The sequence below is a fragment of the Wyeomyia smithii genome, chromosome 2 (assembly GCF_029784165.1).
Source record: "Wyeomyia smithii strain HCP4-BCI-WySm-NY-G18 chromosome 2, ASM2978416v1, whole genome shotgun sequence".
Lineage (NCBI taxonomy): Eukaryota > Metazoa > Arthropoda > Insecta > Diptera > Culicidae > Wyeomyia > Wyeomyia smithii.
Genome location: NC_073695.1, coordinates 111,891,415 through 111,913,567, shown reverse-complemented (window position 1 = coordinate 111,913,567; position 22,153 = coordinate 111,891,415). Strand labels below are relative to the sequence as shown.

The window sequence follows — 22,153 nt, the reverse complement described above, 5'->3', positions numbered from 1 at the left end:
AGGGGTCGTATCCAAGTGTTGGCGTAAAGCTTCCACTGATGTTTATCAAGAAAAACGTGTAAACCGCGCCGCGTACTATAAGACCGAGGTTTTAAAACTTTGTGGCCTCCCAGTTCTCCGGACCTCGATTTCCAGGACATTTATGTATTGTCGTACATATTGGCCAAGCAGAGCAAACATAAAATGAGCACTTTTGACCATATTGAGGATCTTGCTAGGATAGGAGTTATTGGATGAGTAGCTATACAGGGTGTTAAATGAGTTCGACTACAACTTTTCATCGTTGTGTAGATAGGCACAACGTTTCTGTCAGCTTTAGCCTCATAAATAGGTTAACCGACGCGCAAGGTGTCGACCTGCTGTCAGTTGTTGTTTGTTTACCACACACGATGAAGGAATACCGAGATGTCTAAGTAAAGTTGTTTGAGAGAGGTGAGCGACCCGGTGACTCATTCCGGCGATCGAAATTCCACGGGGTGAAGCATAATTTCATTTATACTACCATCCATCGGGAGACGAGCGCGATGAAGATCCGTGTGAGATCCCAGCCGGCGGTCGCGTTCGGCGAGGACGCCAGCAGCCATCAAGATTGGGAGGAAGCGGATTTGTCGAAAAATTAACTGCTCGATCTAGAAAACCGCTGCTGATCTGGATGTGACAACTCCCTTCACGCAGGTCAGGAATTCGTATTTCCTGACGAGAAATTCTTTGTCTTGCAACAGCCGCACAATGTCCAAAATTAACGGTTGTGGGCGCTGACGTTTGTCAGCTACTCCTCTTCGTAGCGTAGCGTAGCGTAAGCACGGTATATTTCGTAGATTGCAGACTGATGACTAACGCTTCCACTCGGATTGTATGAGGTACAATGTTTGGGAGTAACATTTAAACCAATCTGAGTTGAAATAGGCCCGATAGTCATCATTGCTGGCCACGCCCATCTTTACCGTAGCTTGGGGATATTAGAAAGGATATTGATGATGTAATACTTACATAATGAGAGGCCACCGACTCAGTGACACTCTCGTAAGTACTACGGAGTTGGATTAAGGGGTTTAGGTTGTTGACGCAAAAACTATCTATCAAAATTGAAAAACTGGCAAAATTTCATGCATCCAAAGCCCTTAAAGTATATAAAAATGCAAACATGCACTTGAGCCAAAACATGTTCCTAAACTCGATCTCAAACCGCCAAACTTATCATAGTACAGTTGTCGTGTATTCATGTCACGCTGCTACAACGATTATTTATAATTATAAAAACTATTCAGCTGCAACATTTAACCAAAAGCTTGAAAAATCGAAAAACAAAACCTCACAGAAACTTTGTTCTGAAAAATTTCGGGAAAGCATCCAAACATATTGTCCCATATCGTAATGAGCAATGATATGAAATTATATATTAAGTCAAATTTTTCTCGGCTTGCTCAAAATACTAACGGGACCGACCCGTCATGCGCGGTTGAACAGTTCAAAACATATATCATGAACACTCAAATTGCAATTTAAAGTAAATGGTGTTATTCAATACAATTCTACGAAATGTCAAAAGTGTTATTTTGTGTTGCGTCCTGCGCCTCAAACACGAATTGAAACAAAATTTCAACACATTATCGAAAAACGCACTTGTCGATTACTGGCAACAAACGCGCAGCGCATAATTGAAAACAAAAAAAAACGCGATTCATCGCACCCGGCAACCCAGCTTGGCATGTTTTACATGCCTAAAAAAATTCGTACGCCAAACAGATCATTCACACATTCTCACATTCATACTCTTGCCAAAAGGGCAAGCCGAAACCCGCTCTCAGCTACCACACAAAACCGAGTGCCTGAGCATTCTTAAAAAAAAATGAGACACAAAACTTATACTCATCTAGATCATTCTGATGATGGTGCTTTGTCGGTGATGGTATGCACACCGAGCAGCACCAAGCGACACCATAGCACAATGCTATCCAACTGCCATCTTCTTCGCTCACATCACCACGCAATCTTTTGTACGTGCATAACACACCGCTAGCCAGAGCGAAACACCGAGTTAGCACTAACACTTGCACAACTTTCCTGGCTTTGCAATTTGGCAATTTTTGAGCGTGGATAAATTGGCCATTCCAACGCTAGAAACACTCGCATTTTCACTGATACTTCATTATTACCGCGTTAAAAAAACATCACTGATAACTTTTCTTCACTTTTCAGCAAATTTGCTTGCATATATTACATGAAATTCAATAATTTAACGGAGAGGTTTCAAAGAGCACGTTCCATCAATCAGCCGTGCTGCCAACCTTCCCGTTTGTCAGCTACTCCTCTTCCCACATAAACTTCCCACGGACCCAGAGCGCCGTGTCGGTGATGGTTTAGGGAGTCGTATCCAAACGTAGAAAGCTCCCACTGGTTTTTATTAAGAAAAACGTGAAGCATCCATATGCCTAGCGTCCATGTGCCTTGTGCCCCGTCCTCGGCACGAGATGCCGATGGACCAGGTGCGTGTCGCGTGCGATTGTTTGAAGAATCTTTTCCCATGGTACGTAATGTCCAGTCTTTGGCAAAAATTAGGTTATTCACTTGGGCAGAACGATTGAACATTTGGTATCTATTTTTTTTTGAGATTTTACAGGATCCCAAAATTTATTAAAACAAGAACATTATATAGCAAATTCATTCAATTTTACTTAAAATCAAATCTTGAAAATTCACTGGTCAAGTTCAACTTGCTCTAGCTTGAGTTTAACCTCTTACCACAGACGATGTCGCCTAACGGCCTTTAGCACGTTGATATAGGTTTGTGATCCCTACGGCAACCAAACTTTGACGTTCTGATTATATTGGTAAACACTGGTTTTGCCACAGAGCCCAAATTGAAAAAAAAGAAAGATTATAGCTTTTTAAAAATTCCTGTGAATTTTGGTACCCTTAGCACCGAGATTTTTCAAGAGACTTAAAAAAGTTTTCTCGTAAACCAACGTAGAAGCGAAGAACTCGGTGAGCACTTACTGTGCGGCGTTTTGATGCACTTTTGCACACAATAGGGGCTCCAACATTCACAAGAATGGTTGAAAAGCTATAATCTTTCAAGGGCAACTATTTTGAGCTTAAGGGCATTTTTTTCGCTTCCTCCAATCTTCCTTTCGAAGCCCACTGTTCACCCGTTTTTGTTTCTGCCTCTCCGAGAGGTCTTGTACATTCTGGATCTTGAAAGACTTGCTCTAAAGTTTATCTTTCAAAATCCGACGTGGATCTCGATCAGACCTGTTGAGATCCAATGCCAATTTAGTGGCACAGCGTCGAAGATTTCGCTAAACGCCCCTCTTGACGATATTCACCATGGCAGGTGCTACCATAGTAGCTCGACGTTCTCCATACATTACGGTATACAAAACTTCTGCACACATGTAAACCGCACAGCTCATGAACTTTTTCCTTTTGCTGTTTTCCCCCTCGTAACACTACGTTTTTATTCGATTTCCATTTTTGAGGATAACAAAAGTAAAACATACATCCACTGACAGAAGAGGGCAGTACCTTTTAGGTCGAGAAAAATGAGAGAAGTTTGAATTTGTTTGTAAGTGCATAGCACCATTTTTATTGCATCAAAGTGGTATTTTTTTGAAAGTACAGTTTATCAACAACAATAAATACGTTTGATTTTGAGATATACCAATTATTACTGGAGTAATGGCCGCTTACCCGAAACGCTTTTTTTGCAGAGGCTTGCGGTGATCCTGATAGAGACTCCGAGGATCAACTGAAATCGAAAAACTCATATTATTGATTTGGTTTGGAAGTGTGCCGTGTCCTTGAACGATCGCTTTGATGAGTATTTTGTTTTCAGCGCAAATGGGAACGTTTTTTTTCAAAAAATGCACGTTTTGATCGCTAAAAATTGCATTTCAATTTTTTTTTGCGGCAAAATGTAACTGTATGTTTCGAAAAGCGATCGGCAAATTTAATTACGAAATTTCAAAAAAAAAAAAGGATGAAGGAAATCGGTTCAGTAGTTTTCCCGCAATCAGGATCACGGCAAAGTCATTTTTTGAGAAACATTATTCCGAGATAAACGCGTATAAAATTTCAAGTTTAGCTTATGAGGCCGTAGTGAGGCGCTCTCCAAATCGCTCTAACTTTCTCCTTATTGCTCAAATTTGTGAAAATGTTCTCAAGATGTTGTACTTCAAGATAATGCAATAAAAATAATTCGATTCGAAACCCGTACAGTATCGAAATCCGTACACCTTGATGTTTTTTTCAGTTTTAAGCATTATAAAAATGAAAATTCATATGATAGTTACATGTACATTGTACATGTAATCATCATATGAATTTTCATTTTTATAATGCTTAAAACTGAAGAAAAACATCATGGTGTGCGGATTTCGATACTGTACGGGTTTCGATCCAGCACGGTATAACCCCTTGATGCAGTTTCGTGTTGAAGTAATGTAGCAGTTCAATTGCCGGACCCTGTATAACTGCTTTTAACGAACTAGAATTTTTACGTACGAAAAGTTATTTTTGTTTAATTTCTGATCTTTCGAAACAAAACAGAACAAACACAAAACAATTTAAAATAACAGTAATAGTCAGAACAAAACAGAACAACATAATAAAATTTGACTTCAATGGAGATTTTGGATTTATTAAAAGAAAGTTCGAAACAATTTATGCAAATCGAATGAGATTCTTCTGCTTTTTTTTATTCTCGCTTATTTACCGTCGGTCTAGTTCCGCCACTGTTATTGTGCCAATCACCGACGCCCGGGGAGGCGACTCCACCCAGGACCCTAACTCACGACCCGTTGATCAACGGACCGGCGCCAACGGCTTTACTTCCTCATGCGATGATCCCAGAGATTTTTCGCCTCAGAAAATCTCCCGGTGTCGGCTAGGATTGAATCTAGGCCAGTTGGGTTGGTTGTGAGTGGATCACGCCACCTCACAACCATCGACACCTATGTCGGCGGTGGGATTCGAACCCAGGCGTCGAGCGTGGTTGGCGGAGACGTTACCAACCTTCTTCTGCTTTTTGCTATAGTTAATTTATTGCGCTTTCCAAATTTGCAATTATATTCAAAAACCTTCATTATTGAAATCTTTTTTATTTTTTTTTACTGGATTTCTGGAAGAGGCTGGCTGATTTTGGATAATTACAAAAAAAACCTAAAAATTAATTCAAATTCATTGCGACTTACTTATGAACCATGTATCTTCTCTATCTCTTCTAGTGTGAACAACAGCTCCAACGGAAACATCAATTCGCAGCCCTCTCCGGATGGAGCCTCAGCCGAAACTAGCAGAAATGGACAACAAAAGCGTCCATCAATCAGCAGCCAGGATACGGGTGTTGGAGCGGAGTCTGATGTGGTTGTGGGGAAGGGTCGCGAACGTGTAAACTCAACATCGCATTATTCGACGGAGAAAAGTGGCTCATCTGGTTATTATAGTACAAATATCTATTTCGCTGGAAGTTCGGTAGTGGATGAGCACATCTACTACGAACCGGTTGATCGGGGTCGGAAGCAATCATCGGCTCAGCTTTCTGTGGCACCAAAACCTGCCGATACGGTTCGTAAGAAAGAAGGGATTCTGAAAAACAATCGAGCTGTTCAGGACGGGGGACAAACGCAGCGTAAGAAGAATGAACGACCATTAGAGAAGTATTATTATCCGGCAACACTGGAGAATGTGCCAAACTCACCGACAGTCATGAGAGCGAAATCGATCAACAATGAGAAACTCACCGATATAACGGAAAGTCCAGACGGTCCGATTCCGCGTCCGATCTGGCCGATGGATGCTGATGATTCGTTAGCTGATATAAATTTGGATGCATTTCGTTTACGGAATACCAGTCAGCAGAATTTGATGGGATTCGACAGTTCTACCTCCTCTATCTCTGACAACGAGCTTTATTCCGTAAGCCAGAAGAATGCGGAGGAACAGGCAAAGAAAAAGTCCCAGTATGAAGAATATTTGGAATTCCACAATACTCGTAATATTTTGGAACAGATTCGAGGGAAATTGAATACTCTATTAGAACAACGAAACGAAACTCTACGGTCTAGTGCCGGCAGTAATCGCGAGCAAACGAATCCAACCCCTGCGGAAATCGAATTGGAAGAGAAAATTGCTAGTTTGAAAGCGGATCTTGAAAGGTACTTACAATCCATGAATCAGCAAAATGAGAACGAAATTAATCGGTTTGTTAAGGGAATGTCGAAAGATGCAAAGGCGTTGGCTGTCCAAAATGCTGTCGAACATCGAAATCGATCGCGTAGTTCTTCAGTTCATCTAGAGAATGATTACGAGGTTATGCAGAATGGAAGGTCGTTTCAACCTCTTTATGCTGCTCTTCCGCAACGGACGATGAAGTGTTACCCTCGGGAAGAGAGAAGACCCGATGATCAGACGTCTGTTTTCGAAACGGTGTACGTGCGGGATGGGTTCGACATGCGGCAATTGAACCGCCCGGTTCCGAACCCTTTCGCTCAGGAAGCACGCACGGCGCAGATGCTGCACCAACAACAGCAGAAGTTGCGGGCAATGTGCAATCAGAAGCGTTACTTAACTAGTGATGAAATCAGGGTGTGCAATAGTCTTGAGGGTTGCGAGCGAAGACCTAGCAAAGTGTCGATCGAGATACCGGATAATGGAAGAGATGGTGTCCGCTTAGTGAATGGTGGTGGAGGGGGAGTTTTAGTTGAAAGTCGTGGTAGACGTCAATCGGAGATAAGCAATAAAAATAATCTAGGCAAGGGTTCAGACGTGGGTGGTTTCACGCTACAACGGGTGATTTTGATGGAAAGCTTAGGAAAGAATGGCAAGTTGTTTGGGGATAAGGAGAAGATGTTGCTGGAGTATCATCTAAATAAACCGAGTTACTGGGAGATGTATTATGGTGCAAATCGAGAGGAGCACAATCCGTACCACACGCTGATACGAAAAGTCAAGATAGGAGGAAAGAGTGCGATCGCAGTTTCATATGTGAGTACCATTTATGTTCCATTCCTTCAAGTTAAGAGTGAAAAATTTTACCGTACTAACTTAAACTTTAAACAGTCTCAAACTTCGAACATTCCAATTTCGTTAGTGTACAAACCACGCAAAATATCACTACTTTTATTTTCTATAAGATCGACAGAGTCCAAATTTGTTCTGCGTTTGGAACACTGTTCACAGCGAGGTATTACATCGTTTTGTGTTTGTTATTTACCACCCAAACCGCAACCAATATTTGCTTCAATTTGCGTTGTGTTTGTTTTCGTCTGCGCGCGGGAGATGTGGAATTTATGTCTGTACATGGAAATGCGACCGTGATATTTAAACCGCGGAGGATACCATCATCCAGCTAGCACCAGAAACGGGGGAAATGACGTTACTTGGTGTTTCTTGATTTATAGTTCAGTTTCGATGTTGCGTAGGTAAACTTTTTGCACACTAGGTGCTATTATTGGACAAATATAGCAACTTGAGGAACTGTTTCGTAATAATCTAATGCTCCGACCACTCATCTACACTGTATACAGGGTGATTGGTTCCCTATCGAGAGAATTTCAGGGGCCGAAAGAAGACATTTGACAAAAAAAACTCTTCTAAGCATATGCCCTAACCTCAATCTACTCAAAGTTATTCAACAGTTAAAGCTTCAACTTCAAAAGTATACCACATAGTGCCATTCTATTGATTTCATTTGAAAGCTGTAAATATTTCAGTACTTGTAGACAAAATGATTGAGATAGGCAAAATATTGTCAATTTTTCAATGGCCAGAACATCACGAAAAATGGATCGAATTTGACGAAACTGGTTTCATTTTACTAGATAATTTTCCTAGTTTCTTAGTAGCTTAGAGCTTGGCGTGACCAACGAACACTGGAAGTGTTCCAGATTTAAGGAGTGTGCAATACTAGCAAATAACGATAATTTTCCAGTAAAATGAAACCGGTTTCATCAAAATTGATTCATTTTTCGTAAAGTTCTGGCCATTGAAAAATTGACAAAATTTTACCTGTCACAATCATTTTGTCTACACCCTCTACCTTTTCCCTATTAAATTTTATTATAACTTACCTAACACTAACTGTTAATCGTAACTATCCATATGAATCCAATTTAAATTCTACCTTCTGGCGCTCATAATGCACAGCAGCACACCAATGAAACTCAATTTGTCGGTGATTTACCTTCGACCCGTACACACTGTCATATAAGGAGTTGTAGCATCTCCCACTCGAGCAGGTTGGCAGTTACTTACCGGTGCAATGAAATCCCAGTTTGTTGATGTCTCTTGTGTCTGTGGTTGTACCTGTGTGGTCAGTTGCATTTGGTGAAATCACGAGTGGTCATAAAATTTATAGCGTGAAAAGGTCATCACGGGGAATCGCCACTTGTTGCCTTGATCGTAAAAGGTTGTTAAATGTTGAATTGGAAATTAACCTATCGAAACTAACGTGGAAGCTCTGTTCTAAGTTAACTTCCTACAGTCCTGTGTGACGTAATCATCTTTTGTGCTATTTTTAATTTTTTCTCATCACCATCTGTATTCACTGCTATCTATATCCCATTAGTTGTTAGCATGGAAGATCTAACCGGTGTTAGCAATTGAACACAAAGACATCAATAAACGAATTTTTATTTAATTTATTGATTTCTAATATTTACCCGACATAAAGTCTTGATGAATTGGAGTGTGGAAAAATCCACCATGAAAAATCATCTAGAAGTTTTCAAAGTAGCAGTTATCGATACAATAACAAAAACCAGTTTTCCAGAAACCGAAAGTCGCAAATTCGGATTTCAAAATGAATTAATTAATTTCTGGCCTCTGAGCATCATCCCGGGTACTGAAAAACTCACATTGGGTAATGTTTGTCCCTTTTAGATTGGTTTCGAGACACCGGAAGCTACTGTTTAGAAATTTAAAATGGCGTCTGAAGATGATTTCTGGCCTCAGGGAATCAAACCGCTTCCCCAAATCGTATTGGATGATATTCATCACTTTAGGCTGTTGATCGGAAACTGTCGCCATCTTCGCCATCGAAATACCCAGATTAGGCAAGATCCGGCAACTTTATGATGGATTTTATGATTATCAGGCAACCAGAAGTGGTCATCTGGATTAAAAGGGTTTAAGGTCGGATTCTGGCCACTGAGTATAATCCAGGTTTCAAGAACCCATATTGATTGGTATTTGGCTCTTCATTGGATGTCCCTCAGAAACGATCAGTAATATCAAGTGCGTTAAAAAATTTCATTTTCACTGATAAGATCATTCAAATTAATGTATAAGGAACAACATTTAATTATACATTATTTGAAATCTACTGACTAAAGTTGACATAAACAATCTAAATATTTATACGCAGTATATGAGTACAAATTTGATCAAAAACAAAATCGCATCATATATTTGAAAGAATTGAATGTTATTTGTATGTAAATGTGTTAATGTATGTACATATGTGTGTGAATGTTATATTTTAAATGTCCGGTATAGATGCGGTGTTGGCTACCAAAAATTTGCTGTTTAGAATGAATAATAAATCATCAAGGTGTATTTTTTAAGTGTTGGTGGAAATCTATTTTAACAAATAATAAGTTCGAATGAGAAAGTCTGGGTCTCACCGCTAGGCGGATTGATACGGGTTTATAGTAGGATTTTTTTCTCTTTTTAAAATATGACTTTCTTTTTAAAATTTTCGAACCACGTGCTGAATCATTATAATTCATCAGTTAACCTTAAACTAGTCCGTAAATCTTATATTATTATTGTTCAAATCGGATGTGTAGTTTCTGAGATAATGAAGTTTCGTGATTTTCACATTTTGATACATTACGGACGAAATTACAGTCCGTTTAATATTATTACATGATATTTGACATGTTACTTTTTGCGTGTTATATTACGTGTAACATGTTACAAATTACGTGTGACATATTACAGAGCAAGTGACATGTTATATTGATGGTATTACACCGATTTATGTACATAAACCACTCTGTTCCGAAACGATTCGAGGATTCCAGTGGAATATACATAAAGTCGGAGTGGTCTATGTACACTGGTAAGATAAAATCACTTATTTTGCAAAAAAAGAAACTGTTAATTTTATGTATTCTTATGTTAAACCACTTCATAATAATTATATTAAAACATTTTATTTGAAAGTATTCCTTGAACAGAATTTTATTTAGAGATTTTTCAAAAATTGCTTCTCCTGAAAAATTTGGTCGATGGCACATACAGGGCCGGCTTTTCATGTGGGTAGTATGGGTAGTAGTACCCACTCGGAAAATATCCATGTGGGTACTTACTAGAGATGGTCGGGTACGGGTATTTTTACCCGAAACCCGTACCCGACCCGTACCCGACGGGTTCGGGTCGGGTTTCGGGTAGCGTAAAAATATATTTTACGGGTTCGGGTCGGGTACGGGTAATTTGAAAACCAAGGCTTCGGGTTCGGGTCGGGTACGGGTTTGAAAAATTCTCAATTGGTCGGGTACGGGTAATTTGATTTTCGTGCATTATGAGAAAATAATTTTTAACGTTTCAAACCTAGGTGTTTTCTTAGTGTCGATAATCGGAAAGATCGAACAAGAAATTGCCCATTCTCACTCAACGAGAGATCGGCCAATACCTATTCTGACAGTTGTTGGCGGTGTTTGCACCAAGGGAATGACATCATGCTATCTCTTTCTAATGTGAAAGTCAATAGTTCTGCCTGCAACCATTTTGAGTTAAATGGAATTTTTGCCAGGCTTTTTTCATATTTGTGAGGAAAACCGCGGAGCATTGCACAGTAAGGCAACTAAATACAAAGGCTGGTTAAGTAAAAAAAGTGTGGATAAATGCGACAAAAATGTGGTATTTACTTAATTTTGGGGTGCTGAACACCAATCTCCATTCCATTTTTTATTTGGGGCCGTCCATAAAGCAGGTGACCTAATTATTAATGATTTTGGCACTTTTCCCCTCAGCCACAGGGCGTTCTCCTCACAGAAACAAATTACGTAGCTTTTGCACAACACCTCAAATCAACCAAATTTTGCGAAAAAAATTTTTTTTTTAAATTAAAACAAAATAGGTAATACATACAAACTAACTACGAATCAACTTTTTCTTTGACACCAAAAAAATCCAAGCTATCATTGAAGCTGTTTCAAAGTAATGAATTTTTTTTAAACACATGTCAAAAAACGTCAGTATGCCAAACTTCGAATAGTTATAAAAAAACAGATCTCATGATATTGCACCCACATTTTGGATTTAGGCACTTGAATATTATAGCAATAAAGGAAAAATATTATGAAACAGCTGACGTAAAAAAAAATCAGGCGGATGGCCATCGATTCTCTACTGTATTTGGTACGAAGCAAATATGTATATGAGATTTGACAGCGATAGCATAGTTTTTGTTTGCACTGTGACCAGGGATGTACAGAAATATCTGTGTTATACCGATTTTTAGATTGAATCGATGACACCGAATCTGTACTAAAAAATTACAGGTTTTTGGCAAATGCAAAAGAATCATTAAATTTTTCTCAAGTTATAAACAATATTAACTTTGACTTTATTATAATATTAAGATTTCAGGTTGCTGCGATGTTCACATAAAACTCGTCGCTTTTTTAACTTTACCAGCCATGCACTTTTCATAGTGGACCTCTTCCTTATAGTGGACCATCCGCCTGGAACTCTGGGTTCATTAACATGCGTTCACATTCACACTCGGTTTTTGTCTAACTCCGGCCATCATCTCGAGAAACCACATATGACAAATAGTGCATATAACGTGCGAGGTACCCAGGTATTTTGAAAAAAAAAAAAAAATCCAGGACGGGTCGGGTACGGGTCGGGTTCAAGCAATTTCGGCGTTGTTTTCTTTCGGGTACGGGTAGTTGGAATAGATATTTTTCGGGTTCGGGTCGGGTACGGGTATTTTAAACAACAAGACTACGGGTTCGGGTCGGGTACGGGTTTGAAAATTTTCGATTAGTCGGGTACGGGTAACAAATTTCCCATACCCGACCATCTCTAGTACTTACCCACACGAAACTATCGGACAAAACCAAAAAAGTACTGTTGCGAGCGACAGATTTTTTGATAAATACCGTTGAGCGAGAGGTTATAAATCTACAGACTTATGTACAGTTGTAACGGTACTCAAAGAAAAGCATTATTTTTTCAATTATTCCATTTACGATAGAGTTCTGAATTTCAATTACGATAGAGTTCTAATGTTTTGTTTTCTCGTAAAAATTTCCCATGCCAAATTTGAGCTCAATCAGACTTTGGGAAGTAGACCCTCAAAGCGGTCAAAGTTACAGTTTTTTGATCGATAAAGAAAATGTTCGAGCTGGGAGTGTCTCTTGTGTGTTCAGGTGTAGCTCGAGTCTTCCAACGCAAAAGTTTCCATGTCCCCGAAATTTAATTTTTGTTTTTAAAACAAATTTATATAAAACAATATCAGTTCTAGACATTACATGCATTTCTAAGAAATTTGCTATAAAAAAAATCGATTTCTGAAACTTCAAGAACTACTCTTGTGCATTTTTAGGTTGTAAAATCAAATATGTAAGACTTTCACGACTGTAAGTGAAGCCCTCTCAGAAGTTCGATGTTCCGGTATCTACAACATCTTTACACTGCTGGACTACAATCAGAGCATCGAAAGAAAGACCCTGAGCGACAAGAAGCTCGAAAGAATGCTGAAGAGGAATACCGAGGGGGAAGTGGCTACATCGCTGCGCTTGATCGCTTGATCGGAAGGTCGGTTCAACCGGCCGAACAGTGGAAAAGTACCTGGCGAAAATGGACATCAGAAAGCGAAAGTCCCGCCCATTGTCAAGTCGATTTTTCCGGCGAATCGCGACGTGATGGTGGTCCACGCCGAGATCTATCTCACCCTGGATGACAACAACTGGCAGGGCACTCCATATTTTACTTTTCCCACGAAGGAAATGACCTCCGAGGTGAAATTCATTTCACACACCAAGTTCCCAAAGAAGGTGCTGCTGTGGCTGACAATCAGCGAGAAGCTCCGTACATAAATTTCCTCGTTCACGGCAATTTATAGTACAAAGTGCCTGCCGGTAGTTGCGTCGTTTATCAAGAAATACCGTAGCAGCGAAGACGCGGTGCTCTGGCCCGATCTGGTGTCACTACTCGGAGCAATCGTTGGAGGAGATGGAGCGGCTGAAAATCGATGCGGTACCCAGGTCGGCCAAACCACCCAACGTTCCCCAGCTGCATCCCATCCAGAGTTTCTGGACAAACCAGAAACGTGAAACAACCTCAACAATCTTGACGCGAAAATTGAGGAGGAATTGATAAATAGAACGAAGAAAGAACTCAAAAACATGCCTACACGCATGTCCACCATGGCGAATGTTCCGGTAAACTCTCGGAAAGCCACTCGCAAGGGCGTGGAATTACTTTTGCAAATGAGCCTATATAATTGCCTTCCATGGGAAATTGATGGGAAACAGGACTACTGAACGAAATTCGAAAATCTAATTTCTCACCAACATTCCATTGGCACCCTATTGTTGATGCACTGTCGACTTTTCGTAAAATTTTGTTCAGGTATCAAAAGCTTATCTAGTTGAGTTCTTCGTTTTGTTCGAACATCATGGTGGAGAACATTGAGTATAAGACTTTTAATCTGTCTTATTTCTTTTGGTACAGCAGAACCAAAAAATATTTTTCTAAATTTATTTTTTGTAAGCTTCATTTGCAGTAATGTCATTGTCAGCACATATTTATGATGCTTTTTTCTTTAAATCTTGTGCAAAACTCGACGACCGTTGTCGATTTTAATATAGACTTTAAAAAACTCAGAAATCGCCTGGCTATTAGTAAAAGTATTCTTGAATGGTTGCAAATTTTTAGTGTAGAAAGGCACAAAGCGCAATAAAATTTTTGTTGCGATTTAACTAATCATATCACATGTTGTGTTTTGTATCCATACAAAACAGCTTTTTTTATAGATATTAGAAATAAGAATTGAGAAACCATTTCGTTCTTGAGGAAAAAAAGGAAAATACAACAATCGGGCTCAATAAAAATTTTCTGAACAGTAAAATTTAAATTGGTACCGTCATTGTAGCGTTAAGTTGTTAAAGACTTAATATCAGTGCCATTTTCAGGAATGTTGCATATGCATTTGATTGAAAAAAAAAAACAATAAAACACTCTTGTTTACAGTGTTCACACTTGTAATAAGCTCAGTTGTCTTACTTCAGATTTGTAGGCTTATGTGAGTTCAAAATACCAGTAATATGTTTAACTTGCGCTATCTGTAAGTGTGAGTCTATGTTGGCACCGCTGCTTTTGAGTTGTTTTTTTTTCATAGATGTTACAAAACGATGCGCATCGAGTAGTAACGACGAGTGGGCACGGTTTTTTACGGCTAATCAACAGCTGCTTATATTGAATTAAGGTGAGAGTGCTATTGCCAAGTTACTTTCCAATAAACGTTTTTGCGCGGCATGTGGCTCGGCTCATCTTCCTCTTCAGATAGGCGATATTTGGGCGTTGCAACCAGATGCGGCCGATGGTGAATATAAATATTCATCGATTCGCTTCGGCTGAATCATTGCCGTGTGGCTAGACGGACCTAGACGGCGCAAGGTTGTTTTCCAAAATCCCATTCAAGCGTTATACCTGGGTACGCGTTAAATTTAAATTACATTTCCCTTGGATTACCGCCGGGCGAGTAAACTTGGACTGTGGCTATCGAGAAAGTGTTTCCGCGTGTTTTTTTTTAGCCTAAAGTGTAACGTTTCGTTTGAGATAGATCTTTTCGGTAGGATATTTGAAATTTTCTTGAACAGACATCTGTTATTTTTTTACTATTTAGATGAATTTGGAAGAACCAAATTAACCTAAAACATTTTGAGCATATCTGTGTTTAGTTAGGAGTAAGTTCAAAAGTTGTGATTTTCATTACGACCACAACGCGTAGTTTCACAAAATCTCACTGGAAATGTATTCATCGTGCTTTGTTATATGTTCATATAAAACATTCGATGAATAATCATTTGTATGTTATTCTTTATGATTGTCATAAAAACATACACGTGTTTTATTTACACAAAAGTCATAATCAAATTATGTGGCTAAAATGAGAGCAAACGCATAAAACGACGCTATTTGGACCATAGAGAGTATTATGAAATGTTATCCCTTATCATTTTCAAATGCAGAGGAGCTAAGAAACATTGAAAGTTAGTGGGAATCATTTTATTGCTTTCGAATTTTATAACCATGTGATCACCTACTTTCAAATTTAAATATTATTTTTGCTTAAAAAAATGTCAATAAAAACAGAAATAATTTGTAACTTTATAAAGCGGTAGTATTTAGGTATCACCGAGAAAAGTCACTCTAGAGTATTTTTTTAGGAACATTTGACATTTTGATTTCGTAAATGTTTCAATAACTTGGGTTTCTTGGGAGAGGCGAAGTAAATAAATTATACTTGAAGCCACAGAAAAGCTTTAAAAAGTGTTACAGCATGCATCGGCTGACGATGGATGATACGAAGATATCAGCATCAGTACAATGTTGTATGGCGTCGAAGATTGAGACATCATCGAACCAAGTATTACAGTGATTAATGACCTAATTTGATCGCACAATAAACGAACGCGAACGCTAAGCTTTCTGCGGTGGACGGGATCAATCGGGTGAATGTTTCTCGGCCCGGATATCTGCGATTCTGATCGGACGCTAATACATGAATGTAAAAAGTAACCCCTTTACAGTATTGATGATTTTATAAGCCTAAATTATAACAATGGTTATTTGAGAGAATTAATTGGGTTTTAGCGCATCACGTGCTGCATACAGTCAATGACAAATCTAACACAACTATTGGCCGTTGTTACGCATTTTGCCATCTGGCACGATTTGTGTTCTCGTATACTCCACTTAAAAAAACAGCACATAACAATGTAAATAGTGTTGGTATATTATCGAAATTGCCTCTAGTCAGTTCCGAAAAGTCATTCCCATAACTCAAATCTATCATGAATCACGATCCGGAGAGCCCCATCACGATCAACGGTATTGCACTCCCTTTAGCAGCCGCCGTTGGTCGGACAATGTCGCGACCTTGCATCGTAAATTTTCAATCTGCGTGTATTGCATAACCGAGTATCGTCGCTTGAACTTGACCGACTATAACTTATTTTGGGCTCTATGTCGACTACGTCTAGACACTGCGGGGGCTCGCGGGGTTTCACTAGCAATCAGCCAGCGGCGAGGAGGATGCTATCAATTTAACTCTCAATGCAACGTCCGTCCCATCGCTGAAAAGCCCGTTTCATGTTTGAAGACAACTCTCGTTGATTCTGCTTGGCTAACTGTTGTAAACATTGCTGTAATGGTTGTCGTTCGCGTGTGTCTTGTGTCTCGTAACAGCTTAATCGAAGAAGAATCTTCAACGAAGTTGGAGTTTTGTAACATAGGCGAGCTACCGTAGATAAACACTTTGTTAATTAAAATTAAATATGACTATTTTTCCTTGAAGGATTCAACCGTTCTTGCAAACAGGCGGAATAGAATATATTTGCGGTATTGATAAAATTTTGAAAAGAAAAAAAAAGTAAGTAAAGGTATTGTGTAAAATTTACTAAAGTATGTCAAAACAGCGAAAAGAAAGACACGTTTCTCGCAGACGTGCACCCGTGCTGTTTGGCCTTATAGTTTTTAGCTCTACTGGTTCCAGTGAGCGCACTTCAAATGACCAAAGACGGCCGTCGGTGTGGCCAAACAGAGTGAACCGCGACCTGTACCCGCTCGGTATGCTGTGACTGTCGTTGTCTCGGTTCCGTGCCTTGGCTGGCAGTAATAATGATGTACACTAATTCGGTCAAAGTCATATCGAGTCTCGCCGGGTTTCGGATTTAGCACGAATAGTGGTATGACCACGCATGCATGGACATACTAGTGGGGTACCGGTATTTACGACTTACCGGAGGTATATATATAGTATGTTGTTCATGTACTTTACTCACTGAAAACGAGTTGGACTTTGAATTAGCACCTATTGAAAATGGTGAGAAGATACACGGCTGTGCTTGGTAGCGTGGTTAAAATTAAACAGTTCTGAAAAACGGTTGTGACAATTATGATTCATTGATTACACTGGTAAACAAAGGTTTGGTTCTAGAGCTCAAACTGGAAAAAAGCTAGATTATAGCTTTTTAACCATTCTTGTGAATTTTGGTGCCCCAGCAAAAAAAAGTTTTTCAGAGATTCAAATGAGTTTTCGCGTGAACAAATATAGAACCGACAATGTAGCAATTACTCAGCGGTCTTTTGACGCACTTCTGCATTAATTAGGGACACCGAAATTCTTTTCACTTTTGTCGATCAGTATTGTTGTAGCAAGTTTGGAATACTACTGATTTGCAGATAAGGTGACGGACAAAACAGTAAGATAATTAATTAGTTGTGATATTCATTGAAAAATCAAAAAAATTAATAAAGTTCTCTATTGGGTTGAGATTGGGCAATAACATTGTCTACAAACCCTTTCTTGATCAATCGAGCAGTAAGCTTAGGGTCATTGTCTGCCATTTTAACAGCATTGTAGTCTCCAGTATTTCAGCTTACATGATCCGGGCTGTTTTCGCAGTTATCTAGAAAATTAGACCAATCGCGTACCAGGTGAAACATGTCTGACTAAGATATTTTCTCTTTGATATTTGAATAATCTATAGAATGCCTATGAAAACCATTGCCCAAGGCGTTCGACACCCTATCAACAACATTGGAACACTTCTCATGGCGTGGCTTTTATACAACAACAATTTTATACAACGGTGAAATGACACTTGTCCTGAAACCTCCAGCGCGTCCAAGCACTTTGGATATATCTTGATTGCACATGGAAGGTAATCATGGAACCTCACGATAGGGACCATTTGCCTACTCTTTTGACGTGGGACTACGTCTTTGTTTACTATATTGGGATGCATTCTGTAAAATTGGAAATGAAAGTGGCAAATGTTGCGTAAGATTTCAAACGCATAACCACATGATGGATAACAATAACAAATATGTTCAAATTTATTCGCTTATGTTCGAGCGTCTTGATAGAAAAATTTTCACTACACTTTTCACTTTTTATTCACTTTCACTATTTAATTCTATCACTTTTCACTTTTCACTTGCAAATACGTATTTCGGCACTGACATAGTGCCTTCGTCAGTGCTTATTTGGACTGTGGAGAAAATAGCGAAACCCCAAGAATTTTATACCTAATTAGGTAAACGACTGGGGCAAATTTAAACTCAAAAAACGTAAACAACTTGAGTTTGGTAGAGAAATGTGCGGCCTGGTGATCCATGCCTTGTCGGGAAGTTTTCGGTAGAAATTTAAAAAGCCAAGAGAAATGATTACCCTGATCTCTGTTAAGGAGGGTAGCTGGGTTTAGTTTGAAAATTTCTAAACTTTCTGCAACATCTAACTTCCAAGGGGATGTTACTCATCGAACTAGACCAATGTTGTCGGTAGTCATAGCGTGATCTTCATGAAATGTATGTTCGGCTATTTTGGATCTGGAATGGTGAGTTATTCCTTTTTCTGAGTCTTTCTTAGCCTTTACAAGTTCTGAAGTATGTTCCTTAAACCGGATGTCTAAATTTCTTTTTGTTTGGCCAATGTAAACTTTATCACAATGTGGACATGCAACTTTATAAACACCCGCCCTATGTAATTTGTCAATAGTGTCTTTAGTAAACCCCAACTTTGTTTTCATTTGATTATTTCTACTACTGTAGATAATATCGATACCAAATTTTCTAATTTTTTTACGAAGTTGACGAGTGAAACTGACGTCATATTCAACCACTACTCTTTTCCGATCTTCTGTTAGCGGAGTGAGTGTTGTGTGAGATTTCCTATGTTGGATTCGTTTCTTTTTGTCATAAATGGCTTGTATGGTTCTTCTGTTATATCCATTCTGCTCACCAATATCAAAAATATATTCCATTTCGTTTTTCTTACCTTCATTACTGAGAGGCAAAGATTCCATACGGTGGATCATATGGTGGAAAGAAGCCATTTTTATACCGACAAGGCATGGATCACCAGGCCGCACATTTCTCTACCTAACTCAAGTTGTTTACGTATTCTGAGTTAAAATTTGCCCCAGTCGTTTACCTAATTAGGTATAAAATTCTTGGGGTTTCGCTATTTTCTCCATAGTCCAAATAAGCACTGACGAAGGCACTATGTCAGTGCCGAAATACGTATTTGCAAGTGAAAAGTGATAGAATTAAATAGTGAAAGTGAATAAAAAGTGAAAAGTGTAGTGAAAATTTTTCTATCAAGACGCTCGAACATAAGTGAATAAATTTGAACATGGCATCCAAGCCTTTTGAGCCAAATAAGTTTTTGGGGTTGAGGAAGAAAATAGCAAGAATTCATAAAGACATAGCTTTTCTAAAGCAATGTGTCAAATATCGACTGACTCCCAAAAGTCATGAGATTAAAATTAGAACTTTAACTCCTCCTTTTCTCATTAAGAAGATGGAATTGGAATGGATAAAAAATAGTATAAAACTTCTTTATAGTAAATTAAATTCAGTCACTTTAGAGTGCTACTCCCTTCATTTAAAACTGGCCAAAGAGTTTCCCTTTGGGTTCCCAGAATTTCTAACCAAAGTAAAAGTTGCAGAACAGTGTGAGGGGGAAAGAAAACGAAAATTGGGTGCAAAAAAGATTAACCAGTTGTTTTTACGAAACAAGAGCAGTAAAATGACAACTAAGATAAAATATATAGAAAATTTTGTGGTCAATCGATCTTCGTGTTAATTCTCACAACAGCAACAAAATCTTTTGAACAAAGGCCTCAACTTTGCTGTTTCTTCTAAACCAAATGTTGAACAGGCAATCATTGATATTGAAAGTAGAATGGGCAGTTGCAATTTTTCCACCGCACAAATTAGTGAAGTGCGCACATCCTTCTTGGATTATTTAAAAAAATGTCCACGTCTTGTAAATAATAGCACAGACTCACAGACAATCAAAGAATTATGTAATAAACCTGTCTTTTATTTAAAAGCTGATAAGGGGAATAAAATTGTTATTTTGAACAAAAATGATTACGATCAACAAATGTTGGAGAAAATTAATAATGGCCCACACAGGCAACGGAGAGTCAACCCCCTTACCGACATGGTGAAAAACTTTGAAAAAACTATCAAAGAATGCCAACCTATTTTTGGTGACGCTTTGAAAAATCTTCGTGTTTCGAACCCTTCTCTTCCTAGAATAAAGGGTCTCCCTAAAGTACATAAACCTGGTAATGAAATGAGAGAAATCGTTTCTGCGGTGGGGCACCAACAGAAAAATTGGCAAAATGGTTAGTCAAGGAATTTCAATCAATGCCGAAAAAATTTCCTAGTCGATCTGTTAAGAGCACAGGAGTTTTTGTTGAAAATTTAAAATCATCGGGGGGCATCAACTCTGGCGAGATAATGGTTTTTTTTATGTCACAGCACTTTTTCCGAGTGTTCCAGTGAAAGAAGCTATAAATCTTTTGGAAGATTGGCTTCTTTCCCAACAATGTGACAACCCTTGGAAAACTAAAGTACGCAGTTACTTGAAGTTAACTCGACTTTGCATGGAAGACAATTATTTTTCATTTCGTGGGAAATTTTACAAACAAACAAAAGGAGCACCGATGGGGAATCCTCTTTCACCTTTCTTATGTGAGCTTTTCATGGCACATTTGGAAAATGAACTAAATGAAAAAGACTGCTTACCAGATCGTTGGTGGAGGTATGTTGATGATATTTTTTGTATTTTACAACAGGGGGACTTGGAAAGTTTTTTGGGAATTTTGAATGGTCTTCATAAAAATATCCAGTTCACTTTGGAAATTGAACAAAACAAAAGGCTTCCATTTTTAGATGTAGTCGTTGTTAAAAACTCCAACCACTTTGAATTCGAAATCTTTAGGAAACCCACACATACTAAGCGGGTAATACCTAACACTTCTAACCACTCCTCCCAGCATAAAATGGCTTCTTTCCACCATATGATCCACCGTATGGAATCTTTGCCTCTCAGTAATGAAGGTAAGAAAAACGAAATGGAATATATATTTTTGATATTGGTGAGCAGAATGGATATAACAGAAGAACCATACAAGCCATTTATGACAAAAAGAAACGAATCCAACATAGGAAATCTCACACAACACTCACTCCGCTAACAGAAGATCGGAAAAGAGTAGTGGTTGAATATGACGTCAGTTTCACTCGTCAACTTCGTAAAAAATTTAGAAAATTTGGTATCGATATTATCTACAGTAGTAGAAATAATCAAATGAAAACAAAGTTGGGGTCTACTAAAGACACTATTGACAAATTACATAGGGCGGATGTTTATAAAGTTGCATGTCCACATTGAGATAAAGTTTACATTGGCCAAACAAAAAGAAATTTAGACATCCGGTTTAAGGAACATACTTCAGAACTTGTAAAGGCTAAGAAAGACTCAGAAAAAGGAATAACTCACCATTTCAGATCCAAAATAGCCGAACATATATTTCATGAAGATCACGCTATGACTACCGACAACATTAGTCTAGTTCGATCAGTAACATCCCCTTGGAAATTAGATGTTGCAGAAAGTTTAGAAATTTTCAAACTAAACCCAGCTACCTTCCTTAACAGAGATCAGGGTAATCATTTCTCTTGGCTTTTTAAATTTCTACCGAAAACTCCCCGACAAGGCATGGATCACCAGGCCGCACATTTCTCTACCTAACTCAAGTTGTTTACGTTTTCTGAGTTAAAATTTGCCCCAGTCGTTTACCTAATTAGGTATAAAATTCTTGGGGTTTCGCTATTTTCTCCACAGTCCAAATAAGCACTGACGAAGGCACTATGTCAGTGCCGAAATACGTATTTGCAAGTGAAAAGTGAAAAGTGATAGAATTAAATAGTGAAAGTGAATAAAAAGTGAAAAGTGTAACCAATATGTTGTTGGATAGATGAAATGTAGAACAATTTTGTAATATGCTAGTTATCACTCTAATTTCATTGCTAAGCGGTAAAATTTATAAAAAGTTTCAGTGACAAATTTACGCGAATAATGAACCAATTACATGCGAGCATTCCTAGCAAA

At 38.6% G+C, this 22,153-nt stretch overlaps 1 protein-coding gene across 4 annotated transcripts in view; it reads left to right on the top strand.

Moving 5' to 3' along the window:
- Positions 1–22,153, top strand: part of LOC129722847 (uncharacterized) — a 148,082-nt gene that overhangs the window by 52,055 nt on the left and 73,874 nt on the right. For all 4 annotated transcript variants that reach the window (XM_055676640.1, XM_055676641.1, XM_055676642.1 and 1 more), the window contains exon 3: positions 5,226–6,984. In XM_055676640.1, coding sequence (XP_055532615.1) covers positions 5,226–6,984 — 1,759 coding nt within the window. The remainder of the gene's footprint in view (positions 1–5,225; positions 6,985–22,153) is intronic.